Below are 20,882 nucleotides of genomic sequence, written 5' to 3'. Positions count from 1 at the left end.
GATTGCTAAGTGTGCATAATCACAAAAGCACATGAAAATATATTGCAACAAAGTGGTGCACTGATTGACAGGGACCCTGGAGGTCATGAATACCCAACTCCAAATCAAGTGCATCTACTGACAACTCTGGAAATACATAGGAAACTAGAGATATTCAACTTATAGTACTATGTACCTGTTCCATGTGGCAATGAGGGTTTAGTGAACAGATGCATGTCTAGCATCAATGTCAAACAATCATATTAATCACCTAATTATTCAAGTGCTGATGAAAGCAATTGTTATTTTCCCAAGCAGGTTTTTTCAACATTATATTTTTCTAAAACACTTGAGAATTCTTATTTATGACACAAGTACATATTTAATATCACAACATATGACACACAACAGATTATTTATGTCCTTCCAGTTACTAAAACAAAAATAAAAACACATCTTAGAATTTCTCTTAAACATCTATCATGCTGGAACAAATTTCCATCATACATAGAATTTTAGTCATATTGATGAATGTGCAATTCTTACACACTTTTGCCTATCACGTGTTGATTAATTATAAACTTTTTAACTCAATATCATTGCATTATATATTTGAAAGCTAATTACATGCGATCAGTGTTTTGCTGAGTCATTAATGCAATAGAATTGTTTTAACATTAATTTCTAGATATATTAAAAGAAGAAATAAAAGTTTTAAAAAGAGACAACTCAAATTTTAGGACAAAACAATTATATGCAAAATATTAATACTAGTGTCTTCGATTCATGCATTTTAACTGACAGAACATGAGGAGAGTTATTTGTCAAATAGTCAACATCAAAACCATTATCAGAATTATCGACCTCTATGCATGTTCGAGTCTCTATATGGTTATTTTCATTCATATTCAGGACTCCATCAACAATGCCATACTCACATAGAAAGCAGAGCAAATATGTTTAACGTAAGTACTTTTTTCTACCTTGATATATTACAAACTTATTTTCTCAAACTTCAGTAAAACATTTGAACTGTCACTGTCAATATGCCAACAAATCAGTGAACAGACCAAGTACAGAGAAAATGCATCAGATATTTGCTGGGGCTGAGGAATTATATGAGAGAAAAACATCAAATGTGACAAAAGAAAACCTAAAATTTGAAATGTTAGAATTCATCAAAATAGAAAGACATCAAAATACATTTAAAATTATGCAAACTGGCCAGGGCAAGCTGCCAAGTAATAATCTCTATCCCTGGGAACTTATGACATTTTAATAATATACATATAGCGTATTCGACGTAATAAGCGCCCAGGGCACTCTCAAAATTAGAAATAGGGGGCTCTTATTAGAATATAATTTTGGTGAAATTGTTTCGTGGTTTACAGCCTGAAATGATACAAAAGAAAAGTGTGCGTATTATACACGACTGATATATTTTTCCAGACTTTAATTGTGCATATTTAAGGGTGCATATAACACACGAGTGCTTATTATACACGAATAAATAAGTCTTGTGTACATTGATCAATCAGAAGGGGTGCTAATTGGGATTGTTCACTAGCCAATATATTAGCAAATATCGCCTTGGGCACTTATTACGTTGAATACGGTAGTTCTCCTAACAGATCTCAGTATTGTCATATGAGCAACATTATATGCATAGTTTCCACATTTGTACATAGTTTGTTGTGCATATTAATTGATAAACTCAAAAGAACACTTAAAACAAAGAAACTAGTTATTGCCCGACAATAAATTTTATATTTGGCATTAGAACTGATTTATCTTATATTTAGCCTAATTTAAATGTAAATGTGTTTCTCAAAGAAATCAATCAAAGAAGATGATTATCAGAATTAATTTACAAAGTCAAACAATAATCAAAATGTGCAGCACAGTTCCATGCAAGTGTGCAAATATACAGACCCAACACAATAACACTTTACTAAAAGCACTCTTTTCACATAGACAAAACATACATTGCAACCATGTTGATTGACAAAACACACAACACAGCTAAATTGACAAAACAACAATTGCAAACAGCAAGCTGGCAGAGTTGTTTCCCTTGATAATACAAAACATCCCATGCTCACAACAAACTAATATTACCTTTTGCTAATTAGAGGCAAGAGAAAGAAAATATCATGTTAATTGATATAATCAAGCATTATACATAATCATCTATGATTATAGAGTATTCAAACATTGGATATTGGACAGTGAGAGGACGTCTTCTGAATCTACGTTTGCGGACTATCTAATGGCCCCCTTTCACTACGACCATGAATATCCCGAATCACCCCGAATCGGAAACTTTAGAATTACGTGATGATTCGGCCAATAATGCAAACTTTTGTGGCTAATCAGGTTGAAAAATATGAAGAATGCCAAGAATGGTTAAGAAACGTACGAATTACAAAATTCATGTACGGATCATGCACGAATTGTAAGAATCACCTACGACTAAGTTACGAATATGCTGAACGTTGTTCTTACTTAATTCTTACATGATTTGTAGTTGACTCGGGACATTAGTGGCTGTTAAGATTCATTTAAGAACTTCAAGAAATGATTGAGATATATCCACGAACATGAAAGATTTCCTATACGGGGTGATTCAGGATATTCGTGGTCGTAGTGAAATGCGGGCATAACTCAAAACACTTGTTTTAAATCCTGTAAGCAATCAAGCTTAAAGTAATATATATGTCACACTTTATACACCCTAACCAAACTCACATGAGCACATTCTCCTGACAAGTGGGATAATTTGGACAAATCCAACTTTTCATTTTGTCTCCTTTTTTCGCATGCATGTCTGCCAAATAAGTTGCAAAATGAGGACGCAAAGGAAAGGGCTTGCTGGACGCATTGAACAAAACCTAAATAATAGAAAACTGTTAAGGAAGCGACAACCAGAATTCTTAGGTCGGCATTCCACAGCACAACATTCACTGGCTTACCTTCAAATTTGGGGACTGGGTAGAATCTATGATGAATTTTGTAATCGTATTGAACTGATGATCACTTGGAAAGTTTTCTCTGGAAACGAAAGAAACACATACTTATGAACAATATTTTAAAATAAGTGAGCCTAGTTGAAGGAGTACAATAACTATTGATGCTAGACTTGAGGTATCCTTCATGCACCGACAACACATTTCCAGCATTAAAATGTAACATAATTTAGGGTTAGAAATTAACACTAGCCCGCTAGCCCAGGACTGGTACAAATTTCAAAATTACCCCATTGTTTTAACATTACAAGGGCATTTTATCTTTACCCGGGGTAGTAAAGTGAGTGAGTTGGGTTTAACACCGCTTTTAACAATAATCCAGTTATATCGCAGTGTGTCAGGTTAATGTGGGAGGAAAGCCCAAAGTGATGCAGGTCTCAGACGTTTACCACTTTGGTGAAACCCACGAGCACAAACCTAGAAACATAATAGGGGCGAACCGGGATTCGAACCCACAATCATAGGTTTCTGGAGTGCCCAAGGGACGCAACTCTGCTCAGCGACTGGGCCACCCGTGCCCCCGGGTAGTAAAGCTTTTCTGTTTAGTTTTAACCCTGACATTTCCATTTCTTATGAATAGTTTGTTTATTCTTGAATGTGATAACCACCCTTAAGGTGTTTCATAGCTATAGGTGAGTTGTGTTGAACACCAAGTGGAATGGTCAGATGTATCTCACAGTGTACCTGCTTTATAGCGGAGGAAACTTAATCACAAGCAACATGGGTTCTTGACATTGCCATTTCTACTAGACCTTGTGATACCTTAACTATTTGGCAGTTTGGCAAGGACTATAGGACTAGTGCCAATTTCTAACGCTGAAGGGTATGGTGCTGACAGACCAAGGATCATATTCAGGGGGAATTTGTCCTTCCAACCAATGATCAGCAGATCCTGGTAGGGCTAAGAGACACAACTCTGCAGAATGAAATGTGATGCCTTGTGACATCAGGATCACCTGCACCACAAAGAACATAAGATAAAAGACAAATCAATACATGCATGTACCCACCTAACAGTATCTAAAGCTTTCTGCAGTTTAGCATAGACTGATCCAAGCATGTCTGCCCCTGTCTTGTTGAGGAGGCGAGTAAGGAGGATGTAGAGCCAGTCTAGCAAATCCCGACAGTGGAGGCCAATCAGCTCCACGAGTGTGTCCAGGAAGATGCTGAACACCTGAAAACACAAACAGAGTGTCACCAATCACAAGACACAGACACAGACACAGACACCTCACACAGACACCTCACACAGACACACACATCTCACACAAGCAAAATTCATTAAAATGTTTAAATGAAACCTGTAGCTCATGTGGATGGTTGTACACAATATAGCAGCAGTTCAGGACCGATTGTCTTCTTGTGTCCAAGCATACATCTATGTATGCATGAGGCTAGCCAAAATGTACCAGGGCCCTGTTCCACAAAGCGATCGTAGCACTAAGATGATCATAACTCCCATACTTTAACATAGACTTACGACGCTCATAGCGCTCAGATCGCTTTGTGGAACGGGGCCCAGGCTAGTCAATACTGTCTACAGGCTACACTTTCTGTTTTAACAAAGGCAAATCACTTATAATGTCTACCTGTAGACTACTTTTTCTCATCTAGAACTTGTGCAATGAAAATGCTGGAAAACATATCTTAACAGTAATAACAGATCACCAGGGACCACAAAACCTTTAGGAACCTCTTTTAGTTATTCTAGTTGTGTTGTTTCTACTTTAAAATTTGTACTGGTTTCAAATCAAACATTTCAAAGATGTTCATATGTATCTACTGTCTAGTAATGGTACTTCTTCATTCAACTTACCTTGCTATGTGGATCATGGAACATTCTAGTAAAAATCTCAGTAACCTTTTTCAATTCTACTCGACTGAAAAACAAAAGAGATATCAGAATTACAACTTAATTAAAAAAATATGAAATTTGAAAACTCCTTAGACTAGCAATAGACAAGAGATATTCAATCAAATCAGCTACTGGTCAATGAGAGCGTGAAGATGGCTTAATGATGCTCTGTGGAATATTCCAGCACTAACATGACATGTGACACCAAGAATTGCTTCAATACGATGAACAAGTACTCAACTGCTAGAGGTGAGGTGAGGCAAAATGGGGTTTAACTGTCATGATTATTGCACTAATATAGCCATGTTCATGCTAGTCCAGGGAAATGCTGGTAGTATATCCCACTCAGACACAGTAATATGGGGCTAGTATAAATTCCTTCAGGCTTGTGAAAATTTCTTAATTTCCCCATTGTTTTAAGATCTCAGGAGAGGTTTAATGGGGTTTAACTTCATGTTCAAAATTATTGCACTTATATAGCGCTCTCTGTGTGTGTGTGTGTGTGTGTGTGTGTGTGTGTGTGTGTGTGTGTGTGTGTGTGTGTGTGTGTGTGTGTGTGTGTGTGTGTCTGTGTGTGTGTGTGTGTGTGTGTGTGTGTGTGTGTGTGTGTGTGTGTGTCTGTGTGTGTGTGTGTGTGTGTGTGGACTGATGCCAGTGCTTGACCACTGAGGAACCATGCCACAGTTTAACATGACACAGTATTCTCTGAGCCAACCAGTCCATGTCTTATCCCCATAATGCTGAGCACCAAGCAGGGTAAAAACAAGTACCATCTTTTAATGTCATATGACATGACACAGCCAAAGATCGAACCCCTGACCTTCCGCTCTCAACCACAACTATTCTCCTGTCCCAACAGAACAATGAAACAATCCCACACTGTGTGGTCACTAATGTGTTTATCCCTTACAGGTAGAATAGGTCTTCAGCATCCCATGCTTGCCGTAAAAGGCGACTATGCTTGGCATGAAAGGAAACTAGCGGGGTTGGGTGGTCAGGCTCACTGACTTTGTTGAAGCATGTCATCGTTTCCCAATTGCATAGATTGAAGCTAGTGATATCAATCACTGGACTTTCTGGTCCGGACTTGATTATTTACAAACTGCCGTCATATGGCTGGAATATGGCTGATTGCAGCATTAAAGAAAAAAAGAAAAAAACAAAACTAACTCACCTAAGGTATCTATTCATTCTAAGTAAATGCTGTAAGGATATGAGGCCCTCTTTCCTCTCTGTGTACGAGCCACTGCCAAGCTGAGCTATGATCTCCTGCATGTCCTGAAACATGATCACAGTCCGATGCATCACACGTCACACAATACAACCCCTTCACCATAATCTAGTTAGTATTTTGTACAGGAATGAATGACTCCTAGTGACACTGACATAAGTCAACAACATGACGAACTCAAACATGGCATACTAAGCCCGACTGATGCGATGATTATGATGATAACTGGCATGTAGGAACAGGTCAATGTTCTGACTAACATGTGCTTGTATTCAAGCAGTATTATTTTAAACATTCACGAGATTTTCATCAATGCCTAAATATACGACCTACCATTAATACGCATTGTGGAATTTTGGAAATAATTGTCAGAACTGACAGAATACAAAAGAATTAGTATGTGGTAATGAAGCTTAAAAGCATGTATCACAGCAATAATGTTGTCTGAGTTTGAATCCTCATTCACATTGTCCTACCTGGACATAAGCCTTCGGTCACTTGTTACTTCTCAAGAGTCAAAATCCACTATGTGTTTTCAAAGTGTTTCAGTATACATTAAGATTTCTATGATTGTTGACAAGACATAATCAATAGTAGATACACAATCTGCTTCCTAAACCATTACCACGCACATAAATAGCTGACAAGAAGGTAGTGTGACAATAACATTGCTACTACACGGACAACAAGCACCTACTGGGTGAAGTCCACTGACATAAGGCAGCAATTAGGTTCACATACGAAACTGTGCCAACATCTCTTTCACCAGTAAATAGCCGTTTCCCTCACATAATTATTTAATGTTTCAGTCAGAAAGGGGGGAGTTGTTTGTTATGTCAATTTTAACATATTCCAGTAACATAACACAGTGAGAAACAATGGGAATGGTCTTCCCACATTGTACTCTTATGGGGAATCAAACACAGAAATTGAGTATGATGTGCAAAAACGTTAACCACAAGACTACCTCACCACCTATTTCTGTCAATGCACTTTAAGATTGTCCCTTGCTTACTAGCCCAGGGTTCATACAAAATTTCAATCCCAAAATTCATGATAATGAGATAATAAGGTAATCCAAAATTGAGACCCTGCAAATAAACCATATCTGACCGTATATATCTTAACTTTGCACAGTGAATAACAGCACCTAAGATGATTGGGCCAGCTGTAACACCCAGTAGAACTAGCACTGTGGAAACTTGCTCGATTTTGTGTGAAAACATGAATAGGACACAGTGTTGCAGCTTCGGGTGAATTACATCTGGTAGGTAAGTAAACCACTGGCTTATTTGGTGAGCATGACTCTTATCACTATCACTTGATGGGAATGACAGTTAGTCACATTTATGGCTGAGAGCTATCTCCCCTGGTGGTCACACATCCAAATGCTCTTCCATGTTCATTTTGACTAGCCAATCCCGTTTTTTAAGACAAGCTTAAGCCACTGGGGAATAACACAGACTGAAGCAAGTGAGTGCATCAATGAGTTGAGGTGCGAGAGTTGGATATTACCCTGCATTTGAACAATATTTCAGTCATATCACTGTATGTCAGCTTTATCTGGGAAGACCATCAAAAGTAGCAGGTCATCAGCATTCATCACTATGTGAAACCCACAAGCATAATACAGCGCTGAAAGACCATATAGACCCTAATCATGCCGAATCAGGGATCTAAAGCCTGAAACAGCGGATCCTTGCATGGCTAAGGAATACAACTCTACACAGCAAATTGCAGTGCCTTAGACAAGGTCACCGTTGCCCACCCATTGAAAAAGACATTGACAGAGACAGTAATAAAACAACTTTAAAAATGAGTCTGAATATACTTTGTGAGAAAAGGAAAACTAGGGATGTCATCGTAAATCGCGATATTGATAAATTATTGATAAATACAAATCAGTTAATATCTACACTAAATTCATAATTGACTGAAATTAAATTGATAAATGCAGGTCTACATACTTAATTTTTATCGACACACATTCAGAATAATTAATTTTCTTCTTTTTCGATATATCAATAATGACGATACTTTCGAGTCCATATACGTCGAATTTCTAATCAATGACACCTCTAGGAAATACAAACTGCTAGAGCACTGCAACATAGGGTAGGTGAAACTAGAGGCCACCATTGACACATGCAGTTACCTCCTCCGTCACAACTGTGTTGGGAGAATACCGCAACAGGCTTTGTTGCTTTGACGAAAAGGAAAATACTTTATTTAGAACTAATTCTAATTAGTTATTTATTCTCAAAACAAAAATACTACAAGGAGGATGACTACGTATGATTACACACTCAGGAATACAGAAAAATATCGGCACACAAAGATATTTTCGTCAAACAGTGTATTACTAAATTTAAAGCTCTACTCCAGTGAAACACTGTTTCGAAAAACAAAAAAGTACAAATTGTTTTTTTTTAATTTTGTAAATTGAGCATATATGTTTGTATATGACCAATTTATTCCCGAATCATTTAAAGTGCAAAACAAAAAAATTAATTATGTTCAGTTGTGACAAATATGGATGTATTAAAATGGTGTTGTCAATGATAAAAAAACAACATGTAAGGATATTAAATGATAAAGACATGATGATGTGCCATATTTTCACTAAGTCCACAAATAACGATAAACTTCTCGTTAAAATGAAGAGTATTGATAGATTCATGATCCAACAGTCCACTTATCCAACTTGTGAAATGAACGTACTCGCACATTTCTCCCAAAATATAGTGATGATACATCACCAACTTGTCCAGCAAGTGTTGTGGATTGGTTGGATTTAACCCATGGTGTCTATAGTCTAATATCTACTAAAAAGAAGTCAAAGAACACTAGATTTTTTCATGGCATGACAGATTAACTATAATCATATGAAACAATCAGGTGTTCTTTAACTTCTTTTGAGTAATATACATCAGGACAGCTTATAAAGCATAAACATTCTTTTTGTCTTGCTAACAAATAATAAACGACACGAGATAGTAATTGTGAACAGAAATCCCGCTTCCTTGCATGGCCATCATCAACCCAGCTGATCTACATCCATACAAGCCACGGAACAACGGAATCTAAGAGACAAAAACAACATGCAGTGCCGATGCCAGTACCTTGACCTTCGGGTGACGATGTCTCCGATCCATATCGGAGTCCGCCTGAGCGAGTGCAAGCAAGACAACGCTCTCAGTATAAGTATTAAGTAAGTATTAAGTATCAAGTATCATGAGTACTTGTATGACAGTTCTACAGTAGAATGAGGCTACAGTTCTAATATGGGTTATATATGTCATAGTGACCCAATAATACATCAACAGTTACTGGTTAACATTTTTTTTTAAAGATTAAATTGTTAGTATCATGCCAATTTACAAAATACACTCAAAATATTATTTTTTATTCACACATAAAATAAATTCAATGTTATATTGTAAAACAAAAAGATCAAATTGGTCCTTAACTTCTTTTGAGTTGAGTTTGTATATTATGTATTTATTTACTGTTAGTTTTAATTGTAATCTACACAGGTTATGCATAGACCTGATGTCAGCCTACCTCTGATGTCCGGCCACTGTATGAGTTGTACGACCGCTCAGAACACACGCTGGATGTCTCGCTGGCATTGTCATCAGAATCGTACGTGTCAAACCTTTTCTTTGCCGGTCCCCTCTGCTAGAACACGATTTGGTTAAGGACTGATCAGTGCTCAGTAATATACACATATATATACAGACAAGCTTGTCAATGAGTGCTTGTTGATTAATACCACAACAGCAACATTTCGTAATTGCAATTCACAGAATACAAACATATATGATATAGCCCCAATTCCTATACATTTGATCATAAATTATATATTACAGAGGATTATAGATGAGAAAATGTTTCATTAGCTGTCTATACTCATCCTTTCTCAAACTCGATCTGTATTGGAATACGGTTTTCCTCAGCTACCACAGAAGATATTTACCAGAGCATCAAACAGAGCGTCTTCCACATCAGAACCAGGTCGCAGCAATCGCTGGGCCATAACTGCGCCTGAATAAAACACACATCACAACTATATTCCATCACAAGGATGCACATATGTCTGACTATTTTTAACGACAGAATACCCACAGGTGTGTTTAACATTAGGACCCCTTGTTTTTTGTGCTTAATTTCAAACACTAGAAGGATTACTGTCAACTACAAAATCTCTGGTAAATTTAAAATGTCAAAATGTGGAATTCAAGTAAAAGATTGTGTTACTTGTGATCAATTTCTCCTTCAATTACAAACTTTGCTTCGTGAGTGAGTGAGTGAGTGAGTATGGTTTTACGCCGCTTTTAGCAATATTCCAGCAATATCACGGCGGGGGCAACAGAAATGGGCTTCACACATTGTACCCATGTCGGGAATCGAACCCGGGTCTTCGGCGTGACGAGCGAACGCTTTAACCACTAGGCTACCCGACCACCCCCAACTTTGCTTCGTTATGTAGAAGGAAAACTTCCCAGGATCACACAGATCACAAACCTTTTGAGCCATGACTAACTTTGCTTCCACTCAATCTTCTTTCCCGTCCTGAAAAAGACACAATTTTTAATATTTAAAGGCAAGAAAACAGACGTGTATATAACAGGAGTAAGTGGGTGTGGTTTCAACCCACTCTAAGCAAACTTCTAGCCTCATGAATAAAGTGACCCAAAGAATGGGCTTCAAACATTCAATCCATGTGGAGGTATTAAAGTGAGTGAGTTTGATTTTACACCGCTTTTAGCAATATTCCAGCAATATCACGGCGGGGTCACCAGAAATGGGCTTCACACATTGCACCCATGTCAAGAATTGAACCCAGGTCTTCAGCGTGACAAGCGAACGCTTTAACCACTAGGCTACCCGACAGCCCCAGAGGTATTATAACTCATTGAGCTGATGATCTAATGACTAGTCTTCTACCCCTCCACCTCAATACATCATATTAACAGTGACATGAGACAATATTTTTCTTACTTTTCAGTTGAAGGTATCAAACAACAATCATAAAATAAAAAAAAAATAGTTGCAATAATTTATTTGTTTCACAAATAGTTCTTTCTTTGATAAGAAAAATAAACTATCCAACAATAAAAATAATTCAACATTAAGGCAACATTTTTAATAATAGTTGATCAAGTGCATTATATATAGTCTCCAGTCACTTTAACATTTGATAAAGCCTTCTAAGAACCCAATACACACACATATATAGCACTCAAAGGAAGTTCAATAACACCCAATTCTTTCATATTACCATAGTTAATATGTCATGCTATGACATGTCAGAAAATAAGAAACAAAAAATTAAATCCCAATTTTAAACCATAATAGTGAGTGAGTGAGTGAGTGAGTGAGTGAGTTGGGTTTAACGCCGCTTTTTACAGTATTCCAGTTAGATCGTGGTGTGTCTGCTTAATGTGGGAGGAAAGCCCCAAGTGATGCAGGTCTCAGACGTTTACCACTTCCGTGAAACCCAGGAGCACGGGTATGGTGCTGACAAACCTAGAAACATAATCGGGGCGAACCGGGATTCCAACCCACAATCATAGGTTTCTGGCGTGCCCAAGGGATGCAACTCTGCACAGGGAATCGCGACGCCTTAGACAACTAGGCCACCCGTGCCCCCAAATCAAATAATAATTTTTGCTAAGGGCATTTCATTTGGAATCCAAGATACGGAAAAAATGCAGTATACCGGTCGCCTTCCGCCATTTGGGTTAGGGATGTGCACGAGCTTGTCGCCTCGCTAAAACAACACAAGGTTTAGGGGGCTTGCCCCCACTCAACGGCCTGAATAAAATGCTTTCGTAAGTAAATGAAATGTTTAATTACCAAAGTAGATACAAAATACTTTATTAGTAGCATCAAACAAACATGGCGGATTGGTGTCCGGTATAATGCATGTGTACCCAAGACACATTCCTGGACAAGATTCATACATATCAAAACGTTCAAGTCAAGACACTCAGATCCAAACATTCTTTCTTCTGGCAAACATTAGTACTACTTGTGAAGATGGATGTAGATCTAACCGTAAGTGTGTCTGCTGGGACTCCCCTCCCTGCTGGTGCCCTGACTCCGAGGGATGCCAGACTTGCGGGGGCGCCCCGAAGCCATGGGGTCAACGCGACCTGAGTTGTGGGTGATGTAGCCTAGCCTGGAAGATGGGGAGCCTGACCGACTGTTAGCTGTTTAACAAACAAGTAATCTATACATACCGATATCAAAATAATTAGTTGCGACATAAATTACACATCAAATCCAAAAAAGGTTTAACCAATTTGAAATGTCCGATTACCATTCTTGATGTAAATTTAACAATTTCAAAATTCCAGAAAGAGAACCATGAACAAAATTCAAAAGTTCCATTTCAATAAATTCAATATATTCCATAATTACAGACTGATGGAAAGAACTGCAAAGCTTGAGTGAAGCAAGCTGCTCTATGACAAACACATGGAACAAGAATAACATTTTTACACTGTATTTTGTCTGTTAAACAAAGTTTAAAAAACAGTTTAAAATATTGAATTGGAGGATATACACAATGAATAACACAATGTAATAGCTGAGCTTGCATACATACAGCTCTAGACCTGGCAGAAATAAAGACTAGCAATGCGACCCACATGGGTACAACAGGATGCCACCCGATGAACTGTTACAGTGAAATGAGGTGCTGGACCTACGTCCACATTAATGATGAATGATGTTATGTATGAAACACAAGTCAGTATAGTTACACAATACACAATAATACTGTGAAGTTAAGTATGCCTGAATGGTTAACAGGTGTGAAAACTGATTAACTTGATAAGTTAGCAAACATACATCAGTTTATCATGTAAGGATATTAAATCTTTACAGATTCAAGCACTCCACAATTCCAAGATATATATTTTTTGTTGACATTAAAACCTGACCGTCATAATGTCTTGTTTTAAGGCTCAGCATATCCTAAATTGAAACGAACTAAAACAAATGACAATAATTTTCTGTGTCTGAAATTAAAATTTGCGTTTTTTAAGACCCATTAAGTCTGAGATGAACTTAAATTTCAAGACTTCTTTAAAGGAACTTAATCAATGATCAACCAGAAGCAGTTTCATTTATTTGGGATATTTTGATATCTTTTTCTTTGTATAATAATTAAGTAACTCAATAAAACAAGTATTGGTCCTACTAAATGCAAAGAAAGTTATCTTGGAAATGCAGAAGGTGTCATGTCAACAAACTTCAATTTCCCCATATACAAAGTCATACCTAAAGCACATTGCTGAAAAAACATGCTCAAAAGAAACGGAGTAATAATATTGCTAATGTCACATAAATTAAAACTACAGTAAACATTAAGCAGTATCTCTGCAAATCTTTCAAACTCATGCACATGAAAACTCATGCTGAATATATTCACATCATTAATTGTCTCATATCAATCACTCATTCCTGAAATGAGAATATGTTGTTAATAATGGATCTACTTAGATACAACTACATCTGGAAGAGTCAGTTTGTAGGAAACAGGTTTCAGGGAAAGTACAATGGTTGGTCCAGACCAGGTCAATGAGGTGTCAATATTATTTAGATGAATGTAACACTTTACAAAGACTCCACAAATATCAGGAAGTGAAGTAACATGGCAGACACTTTCCACTCACAATAAAGAAGCAGTATTGGGAAACATCGGGATCAGTTACATCAAACAATAAACACAGATGTCTAAAAGAGTTACCTCCCTTGGTTCATATTTTGGCAATGTGTTTGCCACACACAAAGGAGACGAAGTCTAAATTTGGGAGCATATTAGTTTGGTTTTTTTTGGGTTTTTTATGGAGCAACTTATCGCACATATGTATAGAAATGATTGATGAAATGATTTTAGGGTTTCACAGATATAAGGATACAGATTAATACATTACTGGCATATTTATATCATCAAGGTTATCAAAATATACAGATACACTCAGCAATGTTGGAATGACAATCTTAATGATAGGATGTTTAAAACAGGTCTTCTCCTTTACATCAAAGTGTTGATACAACATGAATCCAACTACCTCAAATGAAGGGAAGGATGAAAGCATGAGTTGAAAGCGTGAGAGTTATCTTCCCTTGTTGTCCTCCATCCCCAGCTCCTCACAGTGATAGCCTGTTTGTGTAGCTCTCAATACTAGCATTGACACCAAGCACTGCTCCCCACTGTGCTAGGCAGGCCACAACCATATATGGAGTTGAACTCGCAGCCGCCTGACAGTTATGTTTACACACAAGTGTACTGTCATGACCCAAGTATGGTGCTCTTCCCCCAGCTGAATTGTTTCAGTTTGTCAGTTTGAACGTTTAGTTTATTTCAGATATCACGTAATTACCTTAATGAGAATACAAGGGGACAGCAGTTGAGTGCTTTTAAAGTAACAATCTTGAACCAATCTCATTAAACAAACATAAATTCATCTGGGAAAAAGTCAATTTGAAACCTTTTCCCAGTTCACCAGAATGGCATTCCCAAAGACATACATATAATCCCACGACATTTGGGGTGAAAATGTTCAATATTCCTTTGATGGCTGCTTGCATACTAAAGGCAGTGATGATAACGGGAAGGCAAGGTCGCACACCAGGAAGTTAAGGTGTCGCACACCAGGAAGTTAAGGTGTCTCACACCAGGAAGTTAAGGTGTCGCACACCAGGAAGTTAAGGTGTCGCACACCGGGAAGGTAAGTAGTGTCACACACCGGGAAAGTAAGACGGTGTCGCACACCAGGAAAGTAAGAAGGTGTCGCACACCGGGAAGGTAAGAAGGTGTCGCACACCGGGAAGGTAAGAAGGTGTTGCACACCGGGAAGGTAAGAAGGTGTTGCACACCGGGAAAGTAAGACGGTGTTGCACACCGGGAAGGAGTCTGCACATATCCAAGTAATCTCCATATTCAGCAGTCATAGTATTTATCCGAGTTCATCAGGTCTAATGACAAAATGTAAGGACATGAGAAATTGGAAGTTTCAATACAGTGAAGAGGTCACCTAAGGAGACAGAACGGTAATTTAGTCTTATCACATGTCAGCCTAATATGAGAAGAGAGCTCCACATGACATGACAGCTTGGAGTGAGTGAGTATGGTTTTATGTCCCTTTGAGCAGGAAGCTTGTCATATGAAGGCATGTCACCGTACAGTGGAAGATCAGGAAGCAGGCCCTAGACATGTACCCCTTTGGTGAAACCCATGAACGTGCTGACATACACGAAGTGGTAGTGGAAATGAAATCTGGGACTGAAACCCACAATCAGCATAAGGGCTGCAACTCTGCTCAGCATATTTCGAGTGATCATGTGAACTGATGCACCAGATGTCGATCGAATATCAGATGATAACAAACAAACTTGGAATGATGACTCAGGTGTTGAATGAATGAAGGATTGAGGCTGCAGATGATGAATAAACAAATGAAATGATGCAGTATGTGATGAATAAAAAATGAATGATGCAGATAACGAATGAATGATGCAGATAACAGAATGAATGATGCAGATGATGACGAAATGAATGATGCAGATGATGACGAAATGAATGATGCGGATGATGACAAGTTGAATGATGCAGTAAACAATGAATTAACAAATGAATGAATGATGCAGGGGATGAATAAACGAATGGATGATGCAGTAATGAGAGATCCTGTTTATAGAGAAGTCTACAAGACACTATAAGAAGATAGTCGGCATGTCACAGAACATGCTTTAGTAGTTGTATGAGAGGGTAGCCAAAGGTCCCCCTCTCCCATGCAGCTAGTTCATAGCACCTAGTAACACCAACCTAAATATCTACCCCAGGAGTCAAGGGTCACTCTCCTTGGACGGGTGTAAAACACTGACAATGAAATGTATACCAAATCTACTTCAATCAGTCCTTTTATCCATCACTGAACATGTTTATGTTGTCTATGGAACATAATTTATGCAACTATTCAATGGGCATCAAAAGAGTAACACGCATGAATGATCAACATACTCCAGGGGTATGAATGTGTGGATACAAAAGATGGGGTCCCATTGTACAGCATGATGGATCTTGACATTCTCAAGGTTCAGATATAAACATCCATCTGTGCACAACTACAGACTTGCCATCAGGTTCGGTTCAGAGCAACATTAATGCAATACTAAAATGTCCAAAATGTGTAATTTAACATAAATTAATCCACAAGCATCTGATTAAAGATTCTTAAATTTGATGATCATTTCATTGCCAGTGTTTCCACCCCAGTATGATGATGTTGTAGTTCTCAGTCTCCTCATGCTAACAGTATAGAGTGATCTCCCCTGATCTAATGCCATGCTACTGTTACTCACGCTGAGACTGAGAGACACCTATCCGGGAGCGAGATCGGCTGCGATCAGGAGTCACAAGACTTGTGACCGTTTTACTACTCATGCTGCTAGACTTCTGACGAGCTGTAATGAAAACTGGCACTTTCATACACGTCCGCTCCAGGTCGGTGTGACCCAGGCTGAAACAAAGTCTGTTAAGCCCTCCTGTGTTTGATCTTGAGCTTAACATTCTAAAAATTATTTTATTCAGAAATATTTCATTTGAAAATTGTATTATTCCACTGCAATAAAGTAACTTTTTGGGTCGTAAGTTTATATCTAGCATATCCGCCACGTCAATAAAATAATTAATCATTCCAAGTATCTTATTTCTGCTCCATTACAAATCTATCTATTTAGGCTCTAAGGTAAAGCAAACACATTTTACAAACAAGGGCACAGATATCCCCTTAATTATTCTCCCTATGATGTTTCTCATCTATTTATCCTCGAAGATACAGCCAAGCTTGAGCCAAGCTTGTTTATTATTAATAGAAACATTCCTCACCACTACCCACAATAACAAACTCATATCCCTACCTTCCTCCTCATCATCATCATCGGGCAGGGGGTTGCTGCTGATGTATTGTACATACGGAAAAATCGAGAAATGAACATGATTCCTCATTTTTGTCCCCATGGAGTTATCACTGCGTGAAGGAATCATCCCGTTCTGGTAGTCCCCGACAACCATTTGCCTAGCCCTGGCCTCCCTTCTCCAGCAATGGTGTTCATCTACCCCTGATTGTGTGTGTGCACAGTTAGCTACCTGGCTGTGAGTCACTCAACCTTTTATTGGGAGATATACAATGACTAGCTAAACGTAAGGTCATGTTGATTTCAATACACTATATAATAAGCAGCCCTATTGGCAGAGTACCATACACTTAGTGTACAGCTACCCAACAGCTAGGCCTAGCACTGTATGGAAGTCTCCTTACACTATACCGAGCATGTGGTCACTTTGCAGACTTGTCTCAATATGTAGTAGCATGCACACGCTTAAGTACATGTATACATGCATTATCAATGGTATGCTGTTTATCCTGTATCAATAGTTACGTTTGCCTGTCCTTATAATATACCACTAAAAATAGGGCTAAGGACCAAGTGATTCTTTCAATCTGCCATACCACCTAATTCTTTCATATTACATGTATTATAGTTAATCTGTCATACCATGACAGATTAAGTATGGTCATAGGAACGAATCGGGTGTACCTGAACTCTTGTTTTTAGTAGTCGAGCTATATCAATATGTTTAGCATTTAGAATATATTCACTAACTAAGCATTTTCCTACATACATATTCCAACAATATTAACAGCCTATTTATCATATAATTTCTTGGATACATCAACATTTTTCAGAACACCTCTTTTTTATAGCAGCTTGAAAATATGGTTACTGACAAAGTAAAAACGCAATGTTTTCCCTTATCTAAAGCTATGTATCACAATATCAAACAAAATAACTGCAGCAATGCACAAGTTTCAAGCAGAATGCTATAAAAAGAGATACGCTTACATATCATGCCGGCCTACAAGTAGGTATTCACTAATATCTCTTTTCGACAGCCCAAGATCATAAAAAAACTTCAATCACTTTATATTCCGACTGAAGCAATCGCTTCAATTGCTATGCAGTGTTTACCTCAAGTGGTGGATGTTTATACAGGGCTTCGGGAGAGTAAGGTTTGAATATGTACGATAATATCTCCTACACGTATTGTTCAGGGCCTTTGAGAGACAAGCATTACGTTAACATCATAACTCTCCAAAAGCATAGAGCTTTCATGTATAATGTACAGCTAGCAAACAGGTCAGCAGTTATCAGTATGGCATTAAACTACAAGGCGTGAAATACATGGCTTTATGTCAATACATTTCCTATGTTAGGTTACTGCTTGTATGGAAGGCAGGGAATGATATAGCTGTATCTACAAGTTATATATAGATCCACGATTGATATGTTATCAGTGTTACAAATATATTTAACTGTCAAGAAATTCTTATATACCTGGATTGCTAACAGATCAGAAACTAATTGTATCAATGAATTGAAAATTCAAATTCAAATCATAAAAGTAGAAGGAAGTGTGATTAAGATGCAATTGGAACGCTTGCAAAACTGGAATTGGGAGAACATTCTTGACCTTGGAAAGTGGAAGAAAGCTTATTTACTTCCTGATAGTTTGTGCCATGCATTATCAGAACATGACCAAAGTTAACCATGCCATTCCGATGCCATTCTCTTGGAAATCAGCAAATAAACCGTTTTCATCCTTCACACCAATTACCTATCAAGTTGTCTTTCTTCATATATTATTTGGATTAACTATTTCAAGGCCTGCTTCTATTCTCAGATATGTTTCAAACATTCAGGCAACAAATATTTACATATCCTAAATTTAGATCTTGAAATAGGTTAATTATCCAGGTTATTTGATGTCTGATTTGTTTTCTTTATTCAACCACAAAGAAATGAGATATCTAAAGTTCATTTGTGTGTGCATACCTGTCCTGGGAAATGTCAAGGCTGAACAAATAGCCCTGAGTGTGGACCTGGCCAAGAACTGGACACCCAGGCCACAGACAGCCCCATAGAGTGAATCTCAGTGAATCTCAGCACCATCAATAAGATCTTCTCAATCTCAGTCGCGCTCATTTAACACTAATTATTTCCCCTGAATTCATATCGGTCATCTGGCCCCCAGCCAAATGTATTTCTTCACTAAGCTGATTACACACAGCTATGGGGTAAGTTACAGTCCTAATGGGACCTGCTTCATTAGACCTAGGTTATTCAGATAGAACAGATTGTGATCAAACATATCACATCTACTCCCTTCAATTTATCAACATAGCACAAATTATGGCTTTTTGAATGCTAGTCATATTAACGTTACAATTTATTTCATGGTCAATTTTCTTAACATTTAGTTCCTTAAATAATATTATCATTTGCTGAAGCTGAAAGTTGAAACATTTTATAAATAACATGTACAAAATACTGATGAAACAATACATATTTGAACAATATATTCATAAATGCAATAGATACATTCTCTATATTTTCACCTCACAGTACAATAACTAGCACAAGACACATCCTCAAATCTCCGATCATGTGCTAAATAAGCTTCAGATTCACGTGCCAATCACATCATCCCAGTCACATCATTACTAATATACAAACAGGGACCGACAGTCTATGTATCAGTAATGATGCAAAACTACTCGGGATGATTTTAAGTGTTTCTTGCCATTGCCATTTTAACCAATTTTGTAGACAACAAAATCTGAAGCAACTATAGCACATGATATGGCGGATATATTCGTGATGCATGGGGACTTTGAAGGTAGGTGTCTGGCAAGCTTCACACCAAACTTAAGCTGGTACTGGTACAATAATAAACGAAAAGCTTAACAGCCAATGTAAACAACTGAAAAGTGGCAAAATATAACACTATCAATCCTGTTGCATATTTGGGGTTGTGGATAAATTTCAATACACCGCATCTAGCTAGGATGATATATAAAGGGCAACTACTTACATTGGAGTCAAACTACAGCGTATGGTAGTACTAGTTCTATTTCACAAATTCTGTTTTGAGTATTTAAAATATATAACAGTTTGTAATGAGAGAGAAAACACTGAAATTAATTATTTGAATATTCTTAAATTTTCAGTAAATAAAGAACTTGTTTGCTTAAACAATCCAAATATTATCTTATCATAATAGCGAATTTGTGAAAAACTTCTAACAGGTATATATAATAATTAAGGAGGGTTCCCTCTAAACCAGTTCTGAGGTAAATAGTATTAAACGACTACTTTGGATGGAGATGGATACCAGAGAATATTTCAACAAAAGCATTTTCATAGGTCACTATATATATATGTTTAACACAAATGCTTCATGACTAATAACAATATTATTCAAAAAAATGTTTGTGAAAGTTTGTATAACTTTTTGAAGACAAATATGTTGCACAAAGCTTCAGAGAAATATCTCATGGTATCCATGGCAATATCTATACCCACAAAGAAATTTGAAAAGGTATCAAAGTAGGTTTTTGTAGAGACGTCATCCATTTGTAGATAAAATTCATCTGAAAGGGTTTGGATAATTTCAAATAATATTGGACATAATATGAAGTAAAGATGGCCGCTGATGATCAGAGAAAGGTTCTTGGGTACTGTGTGCGATAATATGAAATGAAAGATTTAAGTTTCAGAGAGATCATTGGCAAGTTTGTTCCAAAATCATGCTTAGAATGTGGATGGACTAAGACAAAAGAATAGCAAATATTTAGAAAATTCATTTCAAAAGAATGGCAATGCCTGCCAGTTAAGAAATAAGTGAAGAAAACAAGATCCAGAAAATCCT

General features: G+C 37.4%; 1 protein-coding gene across 30 annotated transcripts in view; it reads right to left on the bottom strand.

The window, feature by feature from the left end:
- LOC124134678 (CLIP-associating protein 1-like) overlaps positions 1 to 20,882 on the bottom strand; it is a 154,423-nt gene that overhangs the window by 19,360 nt on the left and 114,181 nt on the right. For 15 of the 30 annotated variants that reach the window (XM_046499641.2, XM_046499631.2, XM_046499630.2 and 12 more), the window contains 12 exons: positions 16,472 to 16,573; positions 12,154 to 12,309; positions 10,619 to 10,666; positions 10,071 to 10,138; positions 9,656 to 9,772; positions 9,214 to 9,258; positions 8,247 to 8,294; positions 6,035 to 6,138; positions 4,822 to 4,885; positions 4,016 to 4,179; positions 2,952 to 3,030; positions 2,098 to 2,103 (listed from right to left, as the gene is read on the bottom strand). In XM_046499641.2, the coding sequence (XP_046355597.1) occupies positions 2,098 to 2,103; positions 2,952 to 3,030; positions 4,016 to 4,179; positions 4,822 to 4,885; positions 6,035 to 6,138; positions 8,247 to 8,294; positions 9,214 to 9,258; positions 9,656 to 9,772; positions 10,071 to 10,138; positions 10,619 to 10,666; positions 12,154 to 12,309; positions 16,472 to 16,573 (1,001 nt within the window). The remainder of the gene's footprint in view (positions 1 to 2,097; positions 2,104 to 2,951; positions 3,031 to 4,015; positions 4,180 to 4,821; positions 4,886 to 6,034; positions 6,139 to 8,246; positions 8,295 to 9,213; positions 9,259 to 9,655; positions 9,773 to 10,070; positions 10,139 to 10,618; positions 10,667 to 12,153; positions 12,310 to 16,471; positions 16,574 to 20,882) is intronic. The other 15 variants (XM_048382546.1, XM_046499646.2, XM_046499651.2 and 12 more) reach the window with 9 other exon arrangements.

The sequence above is a fragment of the Haliotis rufescens genome, unplaced genomic scaffold (genome assembly GCF_023055435.1).
Source record: "Haliotis rufescens isolate VD_foot unplaced genomic scaffold, xgHalRufe1.0.p SCAF_4, whole genome shotgun sequence".
Lineage (NCBI taxonomy): Eukaryota > Metazoa > Mollusca > Gastropoda > Lepetellida > Haliotidae > Haliotis > Haliotis rufescens.
This window is presented reverse-complemented; position numbering and strand designations above follow the sequence as displayed.